Genomic DNA, 27,077 nt, shown 5'->3' with positions numbered 1-27,077 from the left:
TCGGTGAGAACTTGTGGCAAGAATAATAAAGGTATTATATCAGAGTAAGACAAGGCCGTTGCTGCAAATTCCTCACACTTTTGCTGTAATGTACCAGCCGTTGAATTCTTTTTATTCTTTTGGTCTTACGCGGATAAAATCTGTGTTATGCATTGCAGTAAGTAAGACTGTATCCTAAGAAGTTAGGATACTTGATAAGTGTTTGTCTCTGCTGTTGAGATTAGTGCAAAAGGAGATGGAGGAAAAGGAAGAGGAGGGAGGAGAAGAAGAAAGGAGAAGAGGACCACTGGACAACGCTGCATGAGACGAACAAAAGTTTTGATTGACCACCAATGTTTGCCAGAGGTCAACAATTGAAAAAGGTGGTGACCAGTGTGGGTGAAGTATTAGCTGTTCTGGTAAAGTAGTGTTAGGTGACATACTGTGGATCTCTGGGTTCACAAAGGATGGTCCAAAAGGGAGAAAATGTCCACTTCCAGATGGAGACCGACAAACTGGTAACGGCTGACTAACGGGACAACAGAAGAATACGTTGGTGATAGAGGTAGCAATCCCAAGCAACAACAACATCACGAAGAAGGCATGTGAGAAGTTCCAGAGAAAACAAGGGCTGAGAGAGGAGCTTCAGAAGACTATAACAACTTAAACAGTGTCAAAGGTCAATGAAAAGAATTTTAAGAAGAGATTTGAAGACAAAGGCAGATCGTTCCACTGTTCAGGGGCAGCCAGTGAAGTGAAGCTAAAATGGGGGAAATGTGCTCATAATTACGAGTGCACCATCTAAAGACGAGCGATGGACGACCCACTGACCCCCAAATAGAGTGCATTACAGTAATCCAGCCGAGATGTGGATTACTGTTACAAGTGTTCTATAAATAAAGACCGTTAAACCTGCAGTGTGTAACCTTTGGTGATTCTCGCTGATGTTGATGTTATTATTGTTCCTCTGTTGGGCCTTTGTTAACAGGAAGGGTGTAACGTCGTGTGCTGCGTCCTCACTGAGGGGGAATTTGTGTGTGTACAGCAGCAGCAGCAGCATCAGCTCATGAGCAGACGGGGGCAAGAAGTGTTCATCCCATCAACCCTACTAATTGTATTTTAACTAAAAGAGAACATTCTGAGAACGTTGTTTAGATGTTTGTATTTCAAAGAGCTTCTTTAAGATTTTTAGTTTTTCTGTTGCTAAATTCACCTTTAGGTTAAAATGAAGGTCATATCTTACTTTTTTACTTTTTTGAAACACAGAGTAATATATTTATACCCCACTTTTTATTGTTTGCGGGTTGGTGAAATTAGTTATTTTAATAAATATGAATATGAAAATAAAACTAGGAGTATTTATTTAGTTGATGTTGACTCCAACTTCGCTCTACTCGTGAAACGTTGCTCTTTGCTCCATCTGTCTTAGCCTAAAAACGGCTCACTTCCTGTGTGAAGCGCAGTAATGTCACCGGGCGACATGAGAGCTAAACAGCTCTATACTGAGAAACACAGATATTGTCATGTGGAGCTATAGACTCATTTGACAATGAATAAAAGTGACATGTGTTTATTTGTAAAAGTTACACACTACAGCTTTAATATAGCTTTTTTTTCCATTTATTGTTTTTTACTTCATCATTTTATTTTGTGGTTATCTGTTCTTACTGATGAACAATCCAAGTGTTAAGCAAACTATGGTCAATCTGAACATACAATGTAGCCCAAATTGATATCACACCAGGTTATACATTTTTATTTATTTTTTTAATCAATTTAGCTTTTACTTTTATGTTTGTGTAACATTCTCATTTGAAAGCCATTAATTGCAGGTTAATAAAGTGGTGGTGTGTCAGAAGAGTCAGTGCGCTCTGCTCTCCCTCTGGCTGCAGCGCGTCGACGCATTGTTGCAGAAGAACCAGGAGGAAAAAAAAGTCCCATTGTTGTTGCGAACTTTTTAATCTGGAGATTTAAATCACATCACATGCTCACACGGAGGCAGCGGGTGCGCAACGAGGAAAAACACGGCAAACACTGATTCTGGAAAGGACAAAGTTTTCATCCTGGACCTGGAAGGACACACGGGAACTTTTTTTATTAACACGCTGCGATGCCAGCGCTCTGCGGTGGGGGAGTTTAGGATCCGTGGTTTTTAAAGAGCTGGAACCAGCAGAGATTTTTCTTTGGTGAAATCTAACGTGAAAGCTGGATTTTCAGCACAAACATGACGCACAAGTACAGCCAGCGGTCTCTCATTGTCCTGTCTCTGCTGGGGATTTTATCCGCCATCATGTCTGTTTTATCGGTCACCTTGATTTTCCAGCTCCACTCTCAACGGGCGTCCGTGAAGGACTCTCCCCCCTCCACGTCCACGCTGATGCCCGCTCATGTGTGGACCGTCCTGCTGCCGGTGTCCACGGTTCTCTGTGCTCTGTCCCTCACCCTCCATCTCTGCTCTGTGGTGGTTTGTCTCCTGCACAGTTACTTCTGCACAGAAGTCTGCAGAGGAGAGCAGGACACTGACAGGTACTTGTCCAGTTCTTCTGACACCTGTTAATAAACACATTATCTATGAAAACACAATAATAACGAAAACAGTATTAGAGGATCATCCTTCATTCAAGTGGGTCACCATCACTGCAAGACTGGGGGTGTAATTAAAGAAGTCATCAATTCTTCCTCTTAGAAAATTAAGAGGAAGTCACCATCAAAAAGGGGTGAGAAAAATTGAATAAATGAATTAAATTATTAAATTGAAATTGCACCCGTTAATATTTCAACTGAATTATAAATAGTGTTTTACCTAGACCCCCAATTTACATCCTGCTACAATAAGGTTTAAAATGGTTATATTGAATGCATACAGGTGGTTCCTAGTCTTTTAAGTAAACATATTCACAGAAACTTGACCCCCCCCTCCTCCCGCCAGCTTCCTTAAATTTCCATCTTATGTAACCAATGATTTCTGATGCATTCCATGCATACCTAGATGTATGCCACAACCACTGGCTTATGTTGGCTTGAGTCTAGATGAATGTACACTGCACATTACCTTCTAAATTTGCTGGTCAGTGTCATTTTTAGCCATTGTTCCACTGAAAGTTACATAATTTTATCTAAGACATCATTTACATAAACCTCTTGAGAATAAGCTATGATGTATTTAACTGTAATTTAATACAAAGCAGAGCAAAACAACCCTTTTTTGTGAATGAAATGAAAAAACGACATTTAACCTGCTTAGTGTGCATTTCTCCTCCTCCTTTAATTGATCTGTGTAAATCACAGTATTATCCCGGACCATACTTTAAGCTGAATTAAGGTTCATTAAAAGAAAACATGGTTTCAGAGACATGAAAGCCATTATGTGTCAGAGTGCAGGGTTCCACACTGCTATGTTGTTGGTCTACCCCCACCTCGCCGCCTCTATGAATCCCATCGAAACAATGGCCTTCCTCTCTTTATGCACTCAGTGCACGGCCTCTTGCTGGCCCTTTCCCACGTCGGTTTACAAACCCAACAGCATGCCCCATGACCTCCCCACCGACAGAGAGCACATTCTGAGAAAAAGTGAATAACAATGAGCTACACTCAACATCTTGTATTTAAACATATCAGAATAAGCAATAACCAAATGTTTTAGGAGCCTCAATCCTGATATGATGACTTCTCAGGGGAGAAATGAAAAGAAAAAGAAATTTTTTTTTCTATATTAATTTAAAAACATAAGTTGCAATGGTAAAGTGTAAACATAATGTATCCAAGTTATGCATTCACTCAACGGCATTTCTTCAACAGAGCAGACTGGTTCCTTTTAGACAGCAGAGCTGTTCGACACGTGGCTGTTGGACTGTTCTGCCTGGGTGTTTCTGTTTATCTGGCAGGTAAGAACAAAACAGTTGAACCTGTATGTGTTCAACATTTACTTCAGAAAACACAAGGTCGAGCTGAGAACCTGTTCTTGCCTTCTCGCCCACTTCTGCATGTTCTCTTTGTACATTTTCAGTATTGGAATTATCTGTGTTTAGCTGTGAAAGAACTCAAAACCCCCTGAAAACGATCATTCAAAGCACTGGCACTGCAGTGGGTTTTCAACAGCAGAGGCAAAAACAGCGCTGCTGCTTTCCCTCTGCTCCGTCCAGTGAGTCCAAGAGAACAATGCATTCTTTGAGCGGCATCCATGACTTAAGTGTTTTTAATGCTGAACCTGGCAGCGCTGTGGTGCTCTGTTCCACAGAGCGGCTTGTACTAGTTATGGGGTCAGTTCAGGCAGTCGCTCCATTGTGAGTAGGAAGGTGTCGTCCCTATGACCCCCCACTTCATCCACATGCAGCCATGAGGCAGTAAAGCAGGAGACTGTAGAAAGCAACACCACCAGCTCAGGAAGTCACGTCACATCCCAGAACTGTGCTTTTCTCCTCCTTCCTTTGGCACGCCAGCATCTGTGGTCCTTTTCCTGCAGACAAACACAGGACAAATCAGATGAGAACAATTGTCCTATATTTTTTTTTTTTTTTTTACTAAATTAAACACAAGTTTGTAAGTCACAACAAAGCTGGATTATGAGTAGGAATTAATTGTTAAAATCTGCTTTGTATGAATTTATAAAAGGTATTTACAGATAAGTCAGCATGTTTTATATGCACAATCTGATTCTCAAATATTGCATTTCAGTTTTCACACTTGACGGAGGCGGTTCAGTACAAAGGAATATTTTTCTGCAAATAAAAGAGAATCTTTACAAATCCTGTGACTGAAATGTCCCTCCCACTTCTGCATTTTGCTGCACTGAAAAAATAGAGGAAACAGCAGATACAGCGGGTGAGCGGAGGAACATGTGGACCGATGAGGAAACCACAACATTCCTTCACTTGGTGCAAGGCAAATAAGACTACAATAATGAACTGAAGCAGCGATAAAACACCTGCGCATTGACTTGTGCCTTGTTGTCCCTCTATGGCGATACAAACTTTAACACCACCTACTGCTCATCTTGGTGAACTAACTCCCAACATTAGCTTCACAGTGGGAAACACAGATGCATGTTTTTCTTTTACTAAATCTGTGGAAATTTTGTTCACATTTGCAATTCAAGTTAATGGAACTATTATTAGTTTATCATAGGGGAACATATTCAGTAATTCTGTGTCATTTCTCTGATTTTATCTTTATCTTTTTGCCAGCAATGTCCATCTTCATGCTCCTAACATTTGAGGTGGAGACGGGTATAGCCAGTGCCTGTGTCCTCGCTTCAGGAATCCTGATTTTGCTGCTGGTTGTAATCCACTCTCTGGTCAAAGCTGCCTGTAGCAGTAAGCACTATCACAGAGACCACCTCGACACGCTCTTCCAGAACGACCATGGAAGAGGCAACACGCCCGTGTCTCGGCCCTGCGAGCTCAATATCGGCGTGGACAAACCACGAATGCACCGCAGCCAGTCTCACCTCCAACATCAGCTCTCCTACACTCAGCGAGAGCAATACCAGCAACAGCAGTGTTCTCCTGCTAGAGGCTCACAGGGCCTTGCTAGTGACAAAGATGGCTACAGCAGCGGTGGAAGCTGCCCCCGAATGCACAGGACCCTGTCTACTGAATCTGGTATACTACAGTCCCAGGCTAAACCCTGGAATGGAGTCAACAATGAGATGAGGAGTGTCCTTGCTCGCAAGTCAGGGATTTCTGCTAAAGATTCTACTCTTGTGTGACAGAAAGAAAGCTGATCTTTTGAGTAAACCAATAGGTTACGGCACTGGTGACTTTCATGTACAGTATATCAAAAAACACTATAGACAACAGTCATTTCAAATGTACCTGTCAATCTGTAGTGTCTTGCACTCATGCTTATTCTTACTGATTATAGACAACACTGAACCAAGATTGACAAACATTTCCCATTCATCTGCTGATTTCTCCAGTTGGGATTATAAAGCATTCGTACATATTTTGTATAAATGGTAGTGTTTTTTTATATCTTGACAAAAGAATTGCTGTAATAATGTAAATACTTTATTTACACTATACATGGTAGCTTTTTGCCAAATATTTGAACTCAATGTGCAGATGTGTTTTGTTCCTGTAAGTTTCTGTAAAATATGATTGAATTTCGAAGTAGAATGACTTTGAACAATGAAATTTGACATTAAAACGATGTCCACATAATCCAAAAATGTCGTTTTACTGCATATTTCAGCAATTTCTAACTGAGTGACAAAAGATCTCAAGTATTTCCAGGGGCCCAAGTGAGATTTTGTATGGAGGAAAGACTAACCATGGGCACCAATGGTCAGAGATCACAAGGAAGTATGTGGGGTGTGTGGAGCAGAGAAAATATGGCTGGTAGATGGGGTCAACATCATGTAAGTTGGATGCAAGTGTCAGTGGTAAAACAGAAAGTGCAAAGACAATAACACCCACACACAATAAAACACTGAAACACAACGCTTCAAAGCAAAAACAAGCAGAATTTTTATAAATGCACATGGCAGAATGGCTAGAGAAATAGGTGATTGATGTTTTATTTCGCAGAACATTATTAATTCGAACATTATGAGATTGCAGCTTTCTGTCCTGAACTCAGGCAGAGAAAGATGCACTCATGTCAGATGACCTGAGGCAATTTCTCCATCTCTGAAACTCAGCCAATGTTGTCTTATTTTTTTGCAGATTAGTGTATTGTGATAGTAAAAAGACAGTGATTGGTCAAAGTCTCCTGTGGTGGAACTGAGCTGCAAGACTTTAAATGAAGCACTGAGGAGCTGCAGAAGTGTTATTCACCCTCAGATTACTTGCTCTACATTGTGCTAAATGATTACCATTATTTATGGTATTAATCAGTAAAAAAAAAGCAGCAGGCATCAGTGGAAATCAAAAACTAAATTTTAAGATAAAGTAAAGCAAGACTATAAACATGCTAAAAGTGCAAAGAGCCAGTGAAAATGTGAAAGCCCAAGATCTACAAGAGCAGAATAGGTGGACGAGGATATGGCAAAAAACATTTCATAAGTATCTTTTTTTCTTCTTTTTTAAAAGTGATGACATCAGGACTATTTTTGGTAAGGATAAAGATGGCCACCTTTCCCGAAAGAGGCACAAATAGAAATTCCCTTTATTTTAAATCAGGCCCATGAGCAATAAGGGCATTTTATAGAAACAGATATTTTGAACAAATGCTATTAATACTGTTTTTTGTTTCCTCTTTTTCTGATCATGAGGACAGTTCTGCTTCATCCTCTACTCATCTAAGATTTAGCTAAACACCCCCCACCCTTAGACTCTGGACACTGTCACATCTCAGTGATCATGTTCACTGCTGCCTCCTACCTGCGTCCTTGTGAGTTGCTGATCTGGTCCTTCATGTTGATGGCTTGTCGGAGGAGACCGTCAATGTTTTTGAAATACATGCTGCTGTTCGTCATGCTCCTCACAGCACTGCAAAAAAATCCAGCCAATCAGATAGAGTGTTCACAATCGTAGGAGTGAGTCACTGGGAATCTGGAAATATGGGGCTCTTTGTGTCTTCTCACCTGCATGCGTACTCTACGGTATAGATAGCTCCTTGACTCTGCTCCTCCCAGCTCTGCATATCCGTCTGTATGGAAGTGACAGAAAGTAAAGCTCTGAACTCTTTATACTACTAGGTGTGGCCACTGTGTCTAATTCAAATGGTGTTTTTATAATCAAGTGACTGTACACAACAAGTAACAGAGCATTGAAGAGCAAATTGGTACATTATGAGCCAAAATATAATAACCAGTCACAGATTATGCAAATTAACATAACAAACAAAATGTGGAACTGGACAGTTAATGAACAGATATTTCGAGTAGTGGATTTGAGAGTATTTGTACACAGGTGAGAACATTTTCTAAAATTTCCCAAACAACAAGGTTGAAGTACCTTAGAAACAGCAAGGTTCTCAGTTTAAAATGGTGAATTACATCACACCAGCAGTGAGTCAAGGAGGGATAAATATTAAAGCTATCATATCTTGTTTAAACCCACATAAGGTAGAGATGGGCAAGATACACCATCTAAGATAATATCATGAACATTATCCAGTATTTAAATTGAAGCACGCACTAAAACTCCTCGTGTGCAGCAGAAGCCCTCCTTGCTGCAGCAGTGAAGCAAGAAGTGAGCAGAATTCATTGTCACATGACCACTAGAGGGCCTACGTGATCGCATGACCTCCCTGCAGGTTAGCTGTGTGGCTATGCTAAAAGAAAGACAACATAGAGAAACCAGCCCACACAACAAACAAAGGTGGGTTGAATCATCTGCAAGTTTACCCCTTACAAAGTGATAGCCTCATCCACAGCAGACATTTTGTCAGGTATCAATGATAACATTAACAATGGCTCTATTCAGTTCCTGTAAGCCAGGACAGTCTGACAGTGAGCCAGCAGGCTCCCTGAAACTGAGGAACCTTTATGGAACCAAGCCAGTATTCCTAGTCTTTATAAAAAAAAAAACAGCAATTTTTCCTTCATTGACTTCCACACCAGGAAGTAAACCTCTGAGGCACTCACACAGTCATGCCAGAACAATATGGGGCCCTCCCAAAACTGTTCCCACACTATTAAGCACATAATTGCTAAAATAAAAAGATTACCCTGTACTTGATCTAGGGGGCTGAGAGCCAATTCGACCCCAAAAAACAACCCAAGACCATCAGACTGCCTGTGTGATTCGTCACTCCACAGAATGCGTTTCCTCTGCTCCAGAGCCCAGCAACTATGTGGTTTACGCCACTCAGCATTGACTTATTGTAAAGTTGACATCCTATTACATAAGTGCAATCAAAATTCAGTACGCTTTTAAATGACATGCTTTTATAGATCTGTAGCATTTTTGACTGAATGAACCATCTAAATTCAATGATAACGAGGTGAAATGTTGTAGAATTTTGTTATTCGCATTCTTGGTATATACATATTTTGTTAATTAGTAAACACATTATAGGGCTTTTCAATTATGGTCAATTCACAATGTTTTTGAGCAATCTTTACAGCATGATTAAAGGTTTTAATTTCACTGTGATGCATTATCTGGGCGTGGGCCTCGGACATTTTGCAGATGTTTTACCCCACTGGCCTCAAACCTCTGATGTTTGTAAATCTCTGGTCATCACCAATGTGACACAGTGTGATGATGATGATGATACCTTGTGCTGCACTAGTTCAGGCAGCGACCTCCTGACGTGTTCCTGCAGTCTGTACAGAGCCACCGACGGCTCGTTAGCCAGGACGTACATGCTCTCCGTGAACTTGTCTGTCACTGCAGTCACAACAGACACAATGATAGAAAACACGACCAGCATTAGTAACCAACAAAGGAAACGTCAAAAGGCAGGCGATATAAACAAAACGACTACGGGACAGATGAACCTACGTTAGCTTAACGGTTAACGCAAGCTATAGGCTACTAGCGTAGCTACGGTGTAGCAATGGGGTAAGTAAATGTCAGAGTTTTAAATAATGTGTACCTCGTCTGACTTTCAGTTGCATCTCTTGGTCCTCCATAATGCGAGACAGTTATTACAGTGACGAAGCGGCAGCAAAACAAACACAAAAACAATCCGTCAGCGGCAGTTGTCAGCTGATTCCTGCTGCTTCCGACTTATTGTTGTTGTGTGTCACACTGTAAAATTCCGGACAGAAATATCGACTAGGAAACATAAAAAAAAAACCCAACCGTTCTTCCTCTGAAGAGTGCCTCCATACGCAGTGATACACAGGACGATTCATGTGTCTCGATAGCTTTTCTGTTATTGTGGAAAAAAAACTCGATTCTACAAGTTGCAAATGGACTGAGCAATAAATAATGTACAGTGGATACACTTCGCTGGTCAGGCAGACCCACCGGGTGATTTGAAACAATTCACTTTCAGTTTTACTAAAAGGAAGTTAGCACATTTATTGAACGTGATGCTGGACGTGGTGAGTAGACTATTACATTCGCTTTTAAAACACTTTCTCTTGACTTCTACTAACACAGCCTTGAGTCTTTCATGTCCTGTTTTCTAAATTTAAATTGAATTTTTTTTGCAGTGATCATGGAGGCCAGAGGTGATGATGATGAGGTTGCACATTGCCAAAATAACCAGACAAGTAACGCTAATGTGTATACATGCGAGTTCAGAGATGACGGGACCATTGGTATGTATGCCCTATTTGTGTTTTTGTCTTTTAATGTACAAATTGCTTCTCGTATAGTTGTTAGAAATACTGGTCTCAGTGACTCAGTATAAATTATATATTATAACATATTTCGACTTAAACTGTCCTAATTAACTTAATGAGCTTAAGTAGAGTGGGTAGAAAATACAACTGAGGAGGCTAAGCCTACAGTAGTAGTAATATAATAGTAGAAATAGTAATAGTAGTAATATCTAATTACAGTTCTTCTGACTGATATTTCAGTTTCACTTGTGATATAATTTTCTTTAAGTCAAACTTACTTTGTACTTTGTGTACAGTACTTTGTTGTCGAATTAAAACATTGTGGAGCATTACCACATGACACTATCAAAACATTAACTACTATACACTAATGCAAAGATGAGAACTTGCTTACCTACTTCCAACATGTATGGATTACAGTTCTAAATTGTAGAGAACACAAACAAATATTAATATTAATATTAATTGTTCAGCCCTAATATACAGTCACCTCATATAATCCCTTAAATAATGCATATATTGTTTATGCTGACATGGTTGGTGTCTCCAGAGAACGCGGATGTGAATGATGAGGATTTGCTAATGCACGCTACAACTTTGACCAACAAACAGCGTGGGAATGAGGTTACAGTACGTCCAGCAACATTAGACTGTAAGTACTGGTAATGATGATTCAATGGGAAAACTTTTGTGGCTGAGCATAAAACAATTTAAGCATTTAAAAAAAAAAAAATTGTTTTGTCCACATGATTTATTTCCATCAGCTCTGTCAATACACCAGCTGGCAGCTCAAGGCGAGGTTTCACAAGTGGCTGCACACTTGAGTAAAGGTGAGGAATATGGATTTTTACCACCGTCCACCAAGCAGTTCAACACAATGCACATTTTTACCCCAGTATAAAATGATGTAAAATGATGTTTTACATCATTACCGTGACCCTCATCTGGAGGATAAAGCAGTTGAAGATGGATGGATTTCCTTATTTGGACTGTGATCTATTTTATTTTGCAGATGGTTCACTTCTGAGTAAGCAGGATGAACGTGGCTTCACGCCTCTCATGTGGGCAGCGGCATTTGGAGAAAAAGCAACGGTGGATTTTCTCTTGGAAAAGGTTAGAAGTAAGCGACTGCTTGTCTGAAACAGATGTACATTAGTGTGACTGAATCCACCGTCTCAGTAATATTGTGAATTTTCTTCTTAGGGTGCAGACCCCAAGACTGTTGCGAGGGAGCGAGAGAGTGCCCTCACACTGGCCAGCTCTGGAGGTTATGTGGACATTGTTGAGTGCCTTCTCAAACATGGAGTAGACATAAACACTTATGACTGGGTACAGTTACAACTTTCTATACACAACACTGAAATTAGATAGATACCAATTTATCAGTCTACTTATCTTTTACTGAACACTTTTATTTGATAAATGTTTTAGATGATCACTTTCATGTGCACTGCAGATTGGTGAGGCTGAAGTGTTGTTTAATAACTGTTTTTTTTTGTGATTTTGTTTATCATTTGTCATCAATAAGCAGTTTAACTGTTATTTTGAAGTGTTTATTTAGTAAGTAAAATAGTAAAATTGGCCAAGTATTTCGGACCACAAATTGAAATCGTATATATCGACCATTAGCTGAGCATATTTCTAACAACCAGCATTGGCCAGAGAAAAATCGATATTGATCGATGGAAATTCCAAGTGAATTTTAATTACTGCTCTTGAATGAACACTTGTATTTATTTTCAGAATGGTGGCACTCCTCTTCTTTATGCTGTACGAGGGAACCATATCAAATGTGTTGAGGCACTATTAGGTATGTTGCATGTCTGTAAGTCATATCAAGTTCCAGTAAATTCTGTTTTAATGTGTTTTTTATTTTTCTTATAAATTACCACCACTTTCCTCTCTTTCAGCCAAAGGAGCAGACATGACCATTGAGTCTGACTCCGGGTACAGCCCTATGGCCTTAGCTGTTGCTCTTGGACACAAAAAGAGTAGGTATTGCACCATGATTGAATAATAGTGTTCTTTAATAATATTATAAAAATATTGACATTTTTATGTTTTGTTTTCTAGTTCAGAAGGTGTTGGAGGACCATATTCTGAAACTCTACAAGCCAAAATGACACTGGTTAAAATAACTGACCCCGATTTCATTGGTGTTCAGATGAGTTAGACTCCTGTTACAATTACACTAAGTAAACAGAAAACGGCATATTTTATGAATTTTTTTATTTTATTTTCCATTTATTCCATTTGTGTGCATTGTCCTGTATGCAACAAAATGATTTTGTTTGGCTGGATGACAGCAAAAATGTCTGTAAACACTTTTTTAATAAAATGTATTTTTATACTTTTCATTTCCTGGAATGCCACTTTAGTCCAAATGCACCAATATAAGATAAGATTACAGATACATTTCGTCATCACTGAATCAGCTATTACCACCCAGATCCAGATTCTATATCAAGCTCCCTGTCCATGAGTGATGGAGAGAAATTGCCAGACAGATCTGTGAAAGGGACCCATTCCAAAAAAGGCCACATTCACATCAGCCGAGGAGGTGGCAGCTCAGATGACATGTTTTCCAAGTGCCACCACACCATCCCGTGGCCTGTACTTCACTCAGAGGTCACTTCCTCTCTCATGAGAGGGTTAAAAAAACGGTCATGAAGCGTTTTCCCCCAGGATGTCCAAGGAATAAATAATTATTCTCCCAAAAAAGTCGGCACTATTCTCAAACATTATTTTTACTTTGTCCACTGCAGGGGCCTCCTGTATGGGAAAGCTGTGGGTGTGGAGTTAAGAACAAGATAAGCACAGCAATGATGAAAAGCATATCCCGGGAAAATATTGTCACAGATACTTATGAACTCACAGTATGCCTAAAGTGACAGGTATAGCTTAAGCTCCTGATATGATCCCTGACTGAATTTTGACCACACTAAATCAGGACTGCATTTAATCATATGACCGCTTTGCTGAGACAGGAATTTTGAAACACATCTGCCAAGGAGCTTGTGTTTTTTTGCCTCGTTTGTGAGTCAGTGAGCAGCAAACTCAAAAATACTTGATGTAGGTTATGATTCTGATTATGGTGGTGATCTAGACACACATTTTGTATTTAATCTTTTGAAATATGGCAGTGTACAGACACAGTGGGAAACTGAACAGCCGAGGCAGAGGTTTACTGCTCTTTCTCTGGTTAATCAGAAGTAGACCATTGTATTGTTGAGGCCTTCAGTACTAATTGAATTTGAAAAAGCTGCATAATAAGATTAAAGGATATCTGAAGTGAGTTGTTGTCCTCTGGGTATAAATGGCTGATCACTGTTAAGTCTCCATCTTTTGGGCAACCTACACAAAAGCACAAGAGGAAAATCATTTCACATAACTGCAATAATTTGCAATAATTAAACAAACTATAATTAGAAGTGGGAGGATGTTCACTCATTAGTTGAAATGAGGTTTATACTGTAGAAAGAAGATATGACCATTTGTTTTTACCTTCTAGTCTGCATGTTTTTGCTGAGAAGCCTCCCTGGAACTGGACCTTTAACTCTGACACCCTGACAGACTGAGGGAACTCCAGTGACACCCACTGACACTCACCCTGTAATAAATGGTAACAACAACAACAACAACAACAACAACAACAACAACAACAATAATAATAATAATAATAACCAATCTTTATTCATATTTAACTTTTCAAAATAAAGTCACAATGTGCTTCACAAATTAACGTAAAATGAATACAAAAAACAGAAACTACTAAAATAGAAAAGGCCAACGATAACAAATAATAAATAAGTGGAGTGAGATAAATAAAACTGAAATGCACAACAGTAAAACAATAAAAGTATGTTTTAATGATAGTTACTGATGTCCCCAATGAGGTAAAGCATATATCTAGTATGTAAACATTAAAAAAACTAATACAAGCAATACTAATGTATAATGTGGTTTTAACCCCTAACTGACAACAAAAAAAACAAGTACAGAGAGAGGAACATAGGACATGCTGTGTAAATGTGGAGCACAGAACACACTTGTACTTCACCTGGTCTGAGTTCCAGCACGTTTCTTCGTCGCTGTCAAACATGAACTTCTTTCCAAACTGCTTGACATCTCTGTTCAACACTGAACTCACCCTGACATGTCAACAACAAACACACATCAGATGCTACTTCAAGCTAACACGAGGCTAATTTAAGACATTTACGTTGTTGTAAAGAAACAAAACACAGAGATTTTTCAAGGCACTGTTTTCCACTCGTTTTCGTGCATAAACTCCATGTTATGACAGATAATGTTGTTTACCTGCTTAGAGTTTCTTTACAAATCAGCGAGGACGCCATAGCTACAGTATTTTGTTTATTTAAATGACAACTTACCGTAAAGCGACGTCGCCACACGAGGTGAGGTTTTTTACGACTGTGACGTCCACAGAGAGCTGTCCTTCTTTTCGCCAGAGGGTGGCAGCCAAGCACCGTGAAGGGAAGAGGGAAGAAGAGTATGGCGGTTCAATGAGGAACATTGGTCAGTAATTTCCACATACGAGTGTGGACATACATGGTTAAATACTATATTATTCAGAACGTGTGGATTGTGTTGAATAGGGGAAGGAAAGTTAGATTTATGAGAGAAGAGGATGAAAGAATTGGACTGATAAAGAGGCTCAAATATTTAAATGTTTAGAAAAGTACTATGGACACATGCTGTGCACTTTTGTTTATTTAACTTAACAGATTTTATGAAGGCCAAATGAGTGTAATTAATTCGATTTTTCCTTCTGAACAGCAGGGGTTGTGTGGTGTATGGCGAAGGCCGAGGCTGGTCATGATGTAGGCCTATTGTACAGTTTTCTCCAGAGCATTTAGACACAAATCCAGAAACTGTCGCTCAACTTCACAAAGTTCTAAACTCAGACGGAAAAGACTTTGTCAAAACTTCACAATGTCATACAGAATTAACTCAAAACAAAATGTTCTCACTACTCAAAAAAGGTTTCCTTCAACCAAAAATAATACATGCAGCTATTTAACCCTTTTAGAGCTGTTTTATGTTTGTTTTTTTAATCCTGGGGACATTTTTTTTAGATGTTTCCCTGCTCCAACACACCTGATTCAAATAGTCAGCTCGTCATTAAGCTCTGCAAAAGTGCTAACGAGCCACTGATTTGAAACAGGTGTGTTGGAGCAGGAAAACATGAAAATCATGCAGGGCAGTGTGTCCACAGACACTGGTTTATACTAATGTAGGAATGGGCAATTATTCAGAAACAATATCATTTTTCTTCAGAGATATAACACTTTGAGATAAAGGTACTGTCTTATATGTCATGTCCTGATGGTTTTCAATCAGCCAGCCTGTCTGTCAGCTGAAGATGCAAAGATGTTCCACAGAAGTTCTGCAGAAGTTACCAAGAGTATTTAATGTCAAATTGTAGAATTTAGTGGAGGCTTTGCACAGTAGGATGCAACCGTGCTCTGCTGTTCCCCTCACAACGCTGAAATATAAACAGCTTTTTCGTTCTAGGGTTAGGGTTAGGGTTATCCAACATTTTATCACCATGATTATTGATAATGAGCAATTTATATTATCGCAATCATATTTTTGGTCATATTTCCCAACACTGACATGATTATTAAAGCAACTCAAATGTTACCAAATTCATGTAGTACGTCTCAAATCTTAGTACACTCATCTTTGTAAGTTCAATGAGAAACAATACAAAGATAATCAGTGCACAGACACAAAACTGCCTCAGTCTTTTTGTGCTCTGACACATGATTGTGTCAGTGTTCTTCCAGCCGAGTTTGCACAGGTGCAACATGACTGAGACTAAGTGTTAATCAAGGTGTTGCATTTTTAAGGTCATTGTTTTTAGGTGAACAGAGTTTTCTAAATTTAGAGAGTTGCTAAACAAGAACGATATTTAGATGAGACCAATGGAATTGTGCAGGTTGCAGAATTGTGTCCATAGCATTTACTGTACGTTTACTGGATGGTTTGTTGTTTCTATGTTATGTAGGTTATCAGGGAAAATAAATATATGTCAAACTATAGAAAAGGATGGAATTCACTTCACTGTGTGAGTACATGTTCAAACAAACCTCTATTAGCAACCAGTTGTGGCTTAAGGACTCAGTCATTACAAGGAGAATATAAGGTTTTTTTTGCCAACCGCTGGGAAATACCAATATGATCTTCTTCCTTTATCCAATATCCCTACTTCATATATCTAATACTGCAGCATAAAACATAAAAAAAATCCATTCATCTGTGTGCCCATGGGTTGTTTGATGTGTAAGATGCTTCTGGTGTTGCTCATGTCTGTGTTTTCTACCTGCAGGTGCAGCCACGTCTACAGGAGGCTCAAAGGTCAGGGAGAAATCGATCAGGTAGGAGAGCACTACACAGACTGGGCCTCGCTAAAGGTGAATCGATCAGCTTAGCATCTCGACTATCAAATGAAACGTAGAGAAAAACAGGAAGGAAATTCAACCCAAAGACATTACATGTACGTTTAGGTAAAAGTGCACAGTGCTGTGAGTGTTTGTATCGATTCACAGCAGATTGGATCATCCTATAAAATAATAAAATAATACTGCACCCGCACCAGCTTTACTGCTTTTATTAGAAAGCATAGCCCTATTTCATAACCTGGAAAGCAATATCACAGCAGAGCAACTGTGTGTGTTTGTTTGTGTGTTCTTTTATTTGTTACCTCTTTAGAACTTTCTTTTCTGGTAAAAACTGTGATCTTGTCAGGACCAGTCGTCCTCATGGAGACCAAAACCAGGTCCTAATGAGGCAGAACCTCAATTCCGAGGAACTGGTTGCGTTGGGGCTGATTTGAATTGTGATTAGGTTAAAGTTAGGGTTCATTTAGGCCGTCCAAATGAATACAGGTCAGTATGAGTCCTTCAAATGACAGCAGCATGAATCTGTGTGTGTGTGTGTGTGTGTGTGTGTGTTTGAGACAGTCGGCATGGCTCATTACGGATAGAGAACTCCTGCTGAGGTTTTGTCACACTGCCCCCTCAATGTAGATAATCAATAGGGCTGAAATATTGAACCTGATGAAACACAGCCTTCATGAAAATTGCACAGTGGGGCTGGAACACACACACACACACACACACACACACACACTGAGGTTTATATTGCAACTTGTGATTTAAAGCTGCTGTAATAGTTTTATTCTACAACTGTCACATTTGTATTTCTGTGAAGGTTTTGTAGAGTTGAGTTGTTGTTGAGTTGTTGTGCTGGCACATTCTCATATGCAGTATTTGCCTTTCACAACTCATTTTCTGGCCTGTTACCTTGTTTGACTGCACCTGGCCAACAAGCCTCACATGGGCAAATGATGAGCTGGCATTGGACGTCAAAAATGGAGCACGTGTTGGCTGCTAATGCTGCTAATAATTCCAAGATGGGCCCAAAAGGGGGCTCACATGCAATTATGCTAAGAACCCACATGGGCTCTTTTTGTCCATGAAAGAAATGGTGAGCAATGCAAAATTTGATCAGGCGCAAGACAAAGGGTCCAGAAAGTATCTGCACCCAGCCAAGAAATAGTTTGTCACACAACGCCCTGTAAGATGACAAGTTGACATTTAATTTATACGCATCAAAAAACAGGATATAACTTGTGAGAGTTGTTGTCACTGTTTCCCTCTTATTTTCCATCATTTTTACTAAGATAAGCTAACCAGCCGCTCTAGCTTCAACATGTTAAACATGAAAGTGGCTTTTCATCTACTCAGTGCATGCTTCCTAACATATCAATAAAAATGTTGAAATAATCCTTTAACATGGGGTTATGCCTGCATCAAAGTGAGCTAAGAAAGAAGCAGCTTTAATTTTGCAACTGTTTTTTTCACTCCCCCTCTGTGATTAGTTTTGATGTCTTGTGGAAAAGCAGCAGTTGTTAGAACAGCCTCTGTTCCAACGTCTTGTGGTCAATATTTTGCACAATGAAACGTTTCTGGCTTTTCTTGGTCACTGAGCTTTTTAGAGGATTATGTTCACCTTTGTCACTGACGTATTAAATCCTCATGTTCCCTCACTGGTCTTTGACACTCCTTCATCCCAGCAGTTGCTGTTGCTCTCTGAGATTCTGTCACCGCTGTTTCTGGGTAATGTCTCATGAGGCAGAATTAGCGGTAAACTAACTTAATTTAGTGATGCAGTGATTTAGTTTTTACTCTGAGACTATCACCATGTTGCATACGTAACCTGATGGCTATGAGAAGTCTGATTCCTCTCCAGTCAAAACCTACAGAATGTTTTCTTTTTTCTAATATTCCTGTAAACCTAGACAAACTCACATCAGAACCCATTTACTGATCTCAGACGTTGCTTATTATCCACCAATATATCCTAATGTTATTCATTTGTTATTACCATTTGTATTCCTGGTAATAGTTTGGGCTGATTTCCCCTTTTAATGCAGCCTTGAAAGAACATGGGGTGCAAAACATCTTTTAACAAGCATAATGTAACCATTAAATAATGTTTAAAAGAAAAAAAAAAACACCCACTGTGTCTGGATGATGAAGCACTGAGAAGCATTAGAAAAATAAATCTATTCAAGTTGGGACCTTGTGTGAGCTGTCTTTTCTGTAAACAGGCCTCTGATGATGTATTACGTATTGTTAAGCACTGAGGCGACACTGTCTGCAGTTTACCTCCAGCAATCCTCCCTGGCTCATAATCAGCTCTTTTATCCTATGTCTAGCTCATGTTTTAATAATAATAATCATATTAACTATACTTTCTTATGTTCTTCTCTAAAGCAGCACATCATTATTAAAAACAGCTTTTCTCCTTTTCCCCAGTTTCAATTCAGTCCCTTCATTGTTCACCAAAGTTATTAAAAATTAAGATTTTCTTTCAGTTATTCACAGGACCTTGAAAAGAAAAACAGAGTCATTGGGTGATTCAATAGACATGCAGACTATTAAAATTCACAATTAATTCAGTGACTCAGTGACTGGCACAGAAGAAATATTTTCCTAGCATGGGGACGAGATATAATTGTTAGAGATTTGTGGATAAGGAACTTTATAGTAGCATGTGGACATGTGTGATAAACAGTTAAATGTCTTTGTTCTTGCTCAGTTTTAAAAAAGCAAATTATTTATTGACCATGTGAGTCTTAATTATGGTCAAATTTTAAATTGCCAAATTTGCATCTGGATCACATTTTAAAAAAATACTGATCTCTGTCCCAATTTGTAAAAAAAACATTCTCATGGCTATTTACACATTAATGACTGAATAAGCAATTTGTTCACTCTGGTTCCCACCAATGTCATGTGCATTGTCGAGTAATTTGACCCAGGAGTGAATGCAGATTTAACATATTCCTGAAACCTGAAATCTGAAAACCATGTGTCTGCTGCAGTGACCCTCGTTTTCCACTGTTAGAACAAGTAAAGGGAATTTGGACACCTTAAATGTACAGTACATGTGTGGATAACAGTACTGAGAGGCAAATGAGCAGATGCTTCAGGAGGTAAAACGGTCACTACGGTCACTTCCAGAGTTTATGAGCTGTGGGCATTTGTGCAACTGTGTTTTAACCAGTCAGGTGATTAATGCTTGTGCTGCTGTCAGAGGGACACAACATTTGGGCTGAGCACATCACTTTGTCCCATTTTGGTCTACCTCACTAAATTTTCCTCTAGTTTAATTTGATTAGAAGTCTGTTTGTGAAACTTTTTGAGGCGATGAAGTCATTTGGTGTTGGTCAGCTGGGTTGCATATGCTAAGGGTTGAAGGAAATAGATGTGGAGCTTCCAAAGTACCTGTTTAATTTGTCATTTTGGACGAGAATCCGTTCTTTGTGACAGCTGTGGTTAATGTTTTAACACAAGCTCAGCTGCCTAGAGCCGCAGACAGCATTTTCCATGTCGCTTAGTGGTCGTAAATCATTTAGTTTAGGAAGACAACAGTTGGCAGTTTTTGGGGTCTAACTAATTTTCATAAGGCAGGAAATGGGCAGATACGTAAGGTGCATCTGTCAAGCACTGCAGCAATTAACACGGGATCTTGAGCCGCAGTGCTGTTGTCTGGCAGAGCTCCATGTTCATCCTTGTGTTGAAATTTTCTGCTCTAGTTTGAGTGAGGTTCTCTAATTAAATCATTAAAAAGCAGAGCATTTGCACAATATGCTCCACTGCCTTCATTACAAAACACAGTCACTTGTAATTTATTCATCCACAAAAAAGGAGTATTGAGTTTGATTCACAATCTGTGGCCATGGTTGTGACAGGGATCACTTTCCTCTCCGTCTTCTGTAATGATTTCACAAAGTGTAAAGCTGGACATGCATGCCATCATATTTCTGAATTACTCAGAGATTGATTGATGACCAAATCATAATAGCACAGTGATGGGCCATTTATTATCATGTCTGAGAGGTTGGACACACTTAAAATTGCAAACTGAATCAAGCAGATGAATATGATGTCACAGAAAACTTACCAAGAAGTCACAGGTCTTGTGCAACTAAGAACAGGAATCCTTCCATTCACCAGGACATTGGCATTCCTAAAACTGTTCACGAAGAAAACAGGTTAAGTGGATTATGTGAATTGGCAAAATTGAGAATGAGTTACATTTTATTCTGGCCCTTGTTCCGACTGGGTAGTGAACCCAAGTCTTCTTGCTGCAAAGGAAAGCGTGTTAACAACTGTACTACCGTGTGGCCCTAACCTGATTATCAGGATCTATAAAATTCATTATCTATACTGCTTGTCTCTTGTCACAGAGTGGACGGAGAAGACAGAAAGCACTTGACATGGACAATATTTATTATTATTATTATTATTATTATTATTATTGACATAATTAAACACAGTTATTGCACTGCGTAACAATGTTTTAAGATCTCGGGGATAAACACACAAAAGTCCATCATAAAAAACACAGAGAAAAACAAGTATTCATGCTCACATTCCTATCTGCAGGTCAAATTTAAAAGTCTCTTATTGACCTAGTCTTCATGATTTGGAGTAAGGAAAACCAACACTGGCACTTGGAGAACATGTAAAACCCTCTAGGCAACTACTGTACTACTGTTCCGCCTACTCAAGATGTACAAACATAACACTTGCGTTGCCTAAAAGCAGTCAGACAGGTATACGTCCACTCTCATAATAAAGCCAGTGTGTAAGAAGCTCTTGTTCCCTCAGGCTTTACAAGCCCGGCTGTGCAGCCCTGCGATGGGTAGGATTTATGAACTGTGGCTTTCCCGGCTTCATGCTCCAGCAGTCAGAATCCCTGCTTGCTCATGATGTGGTTGGAGGCCCACAGGATATGCTTGGCTCACTCCTCTCAGCTTGCAGCCTCACTACCGCAACCGCATGCATTTTCGAGCACTGCTACCTGAGCTAGGAAATGGGACTGAGCGAAAGCCGGCTTTCATAGTTCGGCTGGCATGTGAAGCAAAGCTAAAGCATATCATGGGGATTTGAAGTGATGAATAGGTGGAGATCATGCGGTTCAGGGAAGAGACTTGATTGTTCAGGATCAGGTTACTGCAACCAAAGAGACATTTGTTTTATTTGAAAACCTGCGACATTCTGTTGTTTTGCTGTTTTTTTGTTTTTTTTGTTTTTTTTTCATACAAATTCACACCAGTGTTGAGGTATTTTCCAAGCTGGTATTTTCCAAGCTGTCTAGACAAGGAGGATAACTAATCCTTGTGCTCTGTATTCCAGTGGGCAATCTCAGCTGCATGCACGACCCCACCTCTCATCCTCTTAATCTCTTTGCCTCACTTTATTCACAGCAGCACTTCTCATGAACATGAGCATCACAGCGGCACTTCACAGACCTGTCTTCTTCTCCTCCTCCTCCTCCTCCTCCTCCTCCTCCTCATCTGTTATGTCAGGTTAAGAAGAGGCAGTGCACTACATTGCCAAAGATCACACAGCTCCATTTGGTGGTTGTTGTTTTCCAGGCTGCTATGGGGCCACTGAATTTGATTTTCTAATAGCTGGGTTCAGGTGATGCAGAAAGGACTGGGCAGACAGATCTTTATTAACTGGATCTCCCAGTGGTTTGGTGTGAGTATAAATCCCAGGTTTATCACTAAGGCTGAATCAGTGTCATTAAGGCTGAATCAAACAGCCGCTGCTTATACCAACTGTGATCCTGCATCATAAATGAACAAGGCCTAGAAAAACCTACAGCACAGGACAAAAAAGATGTCATTAAATGAAAAATGCCAGAGTAAGTGATAAATAGAGAAACTGAGGCTCACGGCATCTCCATGAAAGGGTGAAGGTTGTTGTCAGGCCGACCACTGCAAAACTGTTTTCAGTTACAGTAAAAGCTCATCTATGAGGTCATGCCGGAGGATGTGTGGTTATAACACTCTCACAATGCAAAACATGTGTCCGATATCAAAGGTATCAGGTATCAGCCTAATGCTAGAATCTAGAATCATGTAAATGTAAAACCCAAAGTCTTAAATATGTTGCCTGGGAAATGTCCATTAATAACAAAAGAGATAAAGAAGATGTATTAGGAGATTACCACATATCACAACAAAAAGTATAAACAGTAAGTTTCCTTTATTGAGGTTAATATTTCATGTAAGTGACATTTCTCACAATTGTATAAAGTCTAAAACTAAGGAGAAATCTGTGAGAAGTATTTGTTTAATGTAAAGAGAGTAGAGTTTAAAGCATTTTACTATTTCCAAAATTATTTTGGTGAGGAAATACTCAGGGAAATATATAAATATCTTGTTCTGTGTCTTAAATTAATATGTAAGATTATGTTGCCTTATATTCCCCCCCACACACAGTCATCCAAACACAGCTTCACACATTGAGGTGAGCAATATTTTCAGGTCATATTGAAAATACAAAAAAAAAAAAGAACAAGAACATCATTTTATATTGGGGACAAATGAGGTGATTTCTTGTTTAAGTACAAGGCAGTTATGCTCACATAAGGTAGATGATGGAAGAGACAGGTGAGTGAATGATGGGGACATAAACGGACAGTTATGGCGTAGGACATTTCATGAGGTTGTTTCTTAGCACTAGAGTACGTGCCTCTGTGTGAGGTCAGGGACATGAGCTGTTAGAACCTTTTCAGACAGTTGGCATGAACAAGATGAAGATATTCCGTTTAAACTGTTCAAACTCTTTCTACAACAATTTAAAGGGATGGTATTTTACAATTAGCAGCACTCTTCTTATCATGGCTTGGTTTTCTCGGCAGATTTGACAGACAGCAGTGGCCAACTCTGTGCTGTGTGTCTTGGTGTATATAATCACTAGGGTCAAGTGTGTTGGGGCTGATAGATGTACACGTGTTTCTGTGTCAGGTAAGTTGTTATGCTATAGAGCACAGGAGTCACGGGATGTACCCATGAAGACGTGTGTGTGTGTGTGTGTGTGTTTAAGCTGCTGTCATATGGGCTGCCTCTTTAATCAGTGCTGATAACTCTGTAATTGGAGCACTGCATGAAGACAAGGGACCTGCAGCTGATTGTACACCCACAGTCTGAAAGATGGAGAAATTAAAGAAGTGGAGGATGGGTGTATGTATGGGTGTGTGCTGTGGACTGAAGGTAGTGTAGTATTGAAAATAGAGGTCCTTGGTCTGTCACCGAGGCAACAACATCATTGTCTAGGTCAATTTAACTCGATCCCTGCCTGTTCACCCACTTATTCAGATCAAAACCAGTTTAGTGCCCGTCTGAATGGATTCCAATGGCTTTCATGACGATTTTCATTTCAATGCATTTCTAATGCAATTCAAACTGTTTCACTTTCAATTCCCTCCCATCACAGGGGCCTCCATCTTTTCTCCCATTCCTGCCTCCTCCCCCATAGCTGCACACATGCACTGCACATGAAATGAACTCACCAGACAGGTGCCACTCTGCTCAGAATGACAATTTGCCTTTTGGAAATCAGGTGTTGGTTCTATTGTGTCGTGCCTGAAATTGAGTTAGCCCATCAGCAGACTCTCAACAGCTTCTACCCGTCCCCCCCCTCCAACCCCAGTCTCTCTCCCTGTCTCTGTCAGGTCCTTTAATATGGGAAAAGCCTTGAAACTGAACTGTTTGGGAGATGCCTATCTCTATAAAGCTTAGTGTAAAAGGATTAGACTGCTGTTAATGTCCAACAGCGACCTTTAGCATTTAAAGGGACTGCAATTGCAATTCAGTACAGAGTGGGATGCTTAAGTTTCTGAAACACTGCGTCTGTGCACATACTCATACATAAACATAACTGTACAGCTGTCTGTTTAATTTTTATGAACATCAAACCTATTTGGTCCATTTCTTGGTCTGTAACAGACCAAAACAAAACAGAAACATAGTTTACAAGTTTAATTTCTGCATCATTGTTATCTGTGAAACCGAGTTAACAAATGACCATGTTTTCTTAATCTCTGATGACATATCACGGTACCTTTTCTGGTAATACAGTGTCCACGGTTTAATGTAAAAAAACAAAATGTCTCCTACAAGCAACTGCCGAGTACCTAAAACTCCATTAGAGCTGAGTAACAGCAACTCTGAGACATTATTTATGACCATGTCAGAAAATACGCAGAGATGTGCTACTGCAGCTGGCCAACAGAGACACGGTCCCTGGTCAAGCCTAATTAACTACAGAGTGGAAAAGCAAATGAGTTATCCATCAGGAGAAGTGGGTGAGGGATGCATCTATCTCAGGTCACCTCGCTGAACATATGGTCAAAGATTCAATCACATTCTATTGCACAGGTAGCACAGCTCACCTAGTTACTGATGTGGTGAGGATCCCATTAGCAGCAATGGCACAAATGTAAGGTCTGCTCCTAAATAAAGTTTGCAAGAGCTTTTATAACAGTTTTTGTTTCTTTTAAATTACTTACAAAACACTGACAGATAAGTGTAAAACATACAGTTAATATAGCTATTAGATGTTTGTCCACTTTGTTAGAGAACCCTGGTGCGGTTGGCTTACAGTGAGAAATGCAAACTATCCAGTGAAGCAAAAAGAGGACATAAGGATGGTTCAAACTCATACACATTCTTGTGAAAAAACAATTAGGTTGGAACATCAGAGCAAAAAACAGAAACCTAATGACTGCATAAATTTGGTGTTGCTCCATTGTTTGTTTTTGTGGTGAACAAGCCGACTGAAGGCGATGGATTTTTGGTCCTGGCCAATCAATGAGCTGAGTTTTCTTTTTCCTCATCCATTTTTTCTGCTGGGTCAGTGCTTGTTTAGGCAATACCACCCCAAAGCACCTGTTGTAACTGCGTGTAACTCTGCCGAGTCCCCCGGACTATACTGGTGTGAATGTGCCTTTAAAAAACCTTGATTTCTGGCATTTTAATGCTAAAATAAGATCACAAATGTATATGTTTATTTGTTTTATTCTGGCTTTCTGAGCTCTCTGATTCTTGATTGATCTGATGTGATTCTGCTTTCCTCTCAAATTAATTTTTTTTTAGTCCTTTGAATGAAGTTGAGGTTTTACTGCTGACAACAAAGCGTTATCTAGAATGTGAGTGGAGACAAGCTATGACAAAGCAGCTAATTACTTAATTGTCTATATTCGCAGCATAATGTAAAGTCTATGTGTGGCGTCTCTTTGCTCTGTGGTGAATACAGTTTTCTGTATCTTCCACTTATAGACATGCAGACAAGAGGAGCTCTCTTGTCCAAGGCCAAAATACTGTGGAATGAATATCAACCACAGCACCAGATTGTTTTGATGGATTTTCAAGGGATCCCTGAATCTGGGATCCCTTTCATGTGTAATGTACTGTAAAATCTCCACATTATGTATATGTAGTAGTTGTATTATTTAATAGAATGGATCACAGGCTGCATATTACAAAAAAAATAGATATAGTGTCAATGTCAGGATAGTAAAGCCAGTGTTTTAACGCTCTTGAATAACCAGCAGGAGGTGAAAATTACTCTCACTTGGTTTATAACAATTCCCTGAGGAGTTTATGGTCCTAGTTATCAGTTTCAGGTTGTCTTCAATACAGCATGATGTCCATTTTTGCAAATGATGGTCCCATTTACAGCCAGGCAAATAAAAAGCAAAGGCCACAGACTCGCTGATCAAGTTAATGGTGTGAGGAGAGAGTTCCTGTTTAATTGTGTGTCGCTGTATACTGAGAATCTCTCCATTGTTCCTACTGAATGTACTGAGGGACCTCTTACTCTTGGTTCAGTTGTTAGATTTACACACTAAATACAATCACTGACTGGTTGAGAAAACAGATTTGTTGTAAATACAAATTTTATTTCCTGATTTTTCGTAATTATTGTGGAGATTAGAATCAAATTACTAGCGTGTGACAATGTTGTGACTGAAACCTTCACAGCTCCACCCTCTCCATCCTCTGTTTCATTTTCATTTCAGATTTAGCTGATAGTGAAAACAATAATTAGTTGTAGTTCTGTAATTATAAGACTTATGATCACCATGATCATGATAGCCTGGTGTGTAGGACAGGAGAATGCCTCCGCAGTGCCCTTTTACTGTGTAACAGTTGAGTCTGGATTTTTGCAAATGTTCTCCCTGAGCAGCGCACCCAATGACTGATCCTCACCGACATGAGCTCTTTGCCACTCCCCTGCTATCAACCATGTTATTGTCTCAGACAATATTATCTTATATGAGCCCCCTTTGGCGCATTTTCAAAACCAGATAATTGTATTTTTCTTGTTTGTTTACATTTCAGATTCTTCTTGGGGTATGCAGGTGCTGGAATCTGAATGAAATTACCCATGGAGTGAATGGGAATGCTTGAGACCAAAGTAATACATCAATGTCAAGCAGGACTGAAATCTGCAGGTGAAATATGTTTTCTCTCTATCTGTAGAAATAAGTTCCCAACTCAGTAAAATGAAAATAAACT

The 27,077-nt window shown here is 39.5% G+C and overlaps 4 protein-coding genes across 4 annotated transcripts; 2 read left to right on the top strand and 2 right to left on the bottom strand.

The window, feature by feature from the left end:
- Positions 1 to 1,988: 1,988 nt before the first annotated feature.
- tmem221 (transmembrane protein 221) lies at positions 1,989 to 5,872 on the top strand. The gene is made up of 3 exons (XM_058638455.1): positions 1,989 to 2,505; positions 3,778 to 3,863; positions 5,163 to 5,872. The coding sequence occupies exons 1-3, from the start codon at positions 2,204 to 2,206 to the stop codon at positions 5,684 to 5,686; spliced, it is 912 nt and encodes a 303-aa protein (XP_058494438.1). The 5' UTR covers positions 1,989 to 2,203; the 3' UTR covers positions 5,687 to 5,872.
- On the bottom strand, positions 3,226 to 9,605 carry borcs8 (BLOC-1 related complex subunit 8). The gene is made up of 5 exons (XM_058638459.1): positions 9,466 to 9,605; positions 9,145 to 9,257; positions 7,505 to 7,569; positions 7,302 to 7,409; positions 3,226 to 4,435 (listed from the first exon to the last, which is right to left on the bottom strand). The coding sequence occupies exons 1-5, from the start codon at positions 9,500 to 9,502 to the stop codon at positions 4,372 to 4,374; spliced, it is 387 nt and encodes a 128-aa protein (XP_058494442.1). The 5' UTR covers positions 9,503 to 9,605; the 3' UTR covers positions 3,226 to 4,371.
- Positions 9,606 to 9,649: 44 nt separating this feature from the next.
- On the top strand, positions 9,650 to 12,517 carry rfxank (regulatory factor X-associated ankyrin-containing protein). The gene is made up of 9 exons (XM_058638456.1): positions 9,650 to 9,919; positions 10,031 to 10,138; positions 10,713 to 10,814; positions 10,927 to 10,992; positions 11,175 to 11,275; positions 11,366 to 11,491; positions 11,906 to 11,972; positions 12,073 to 12,153; positions 12,236 to 12,517. Exons 2-9 carry the CDS (start codon positions 10,036 to 10,038, stop codon positions 12,283 to 12,285), a joined length of 696 nt encoding a protein of 231 aa, XP_058494439.1. The 5' UTR covers positions 9,650 to 9,919; positions 10,031 to 10,035; the 3' UTR covers positions 12,286 to 12,517.
- On the bottom strand, positions 12,501 to 14,550 carry nr2c2ap (nuclear receptor 2C2-associated protein). The gene is made up of 5 exons (XM_058638457.1): positions 14,483 to 14,550; positions 14,223 to 14,313; positions 13,667 to 13,772; positions 13,449 to 13,516; positions 12,501 to 12,949 (listed from the first exon to the last, which is right to left on the bottom strand). The coding sequence occupies exons 1-5, from the start codon at positions 14,518 to 14,520 to the stop codon at positions 12,827 to 12,829; spliced, it is 426 nt and encodes a 141-aa protein (XP_058494440.1). The 5' UTR covers positions 14,521 to 14,550; the 3' UTR covers positions 12,501 to 12,826.
- Between the last annotated feature and the right edge of the window lie 12,527 nt (positions 14,551 to 27,077).

This window comes from Solea solea, chromosome 9, assembly GCF_958295425.1.
Source record: "Solea solea chromosome 9, fSolSol10.1, whole genome shotgun sequence".
Lineage (NCBI taxonomy): Eukaryota > Metazoa > Chordata > Actinopteri > Pleuronectiformes > Soleidae > Solea > Solea solea.
Note: the sequence above shows the minus strand (reverse complement) of the source record. Positions and strands in the feature narration are given on the sequence as shown.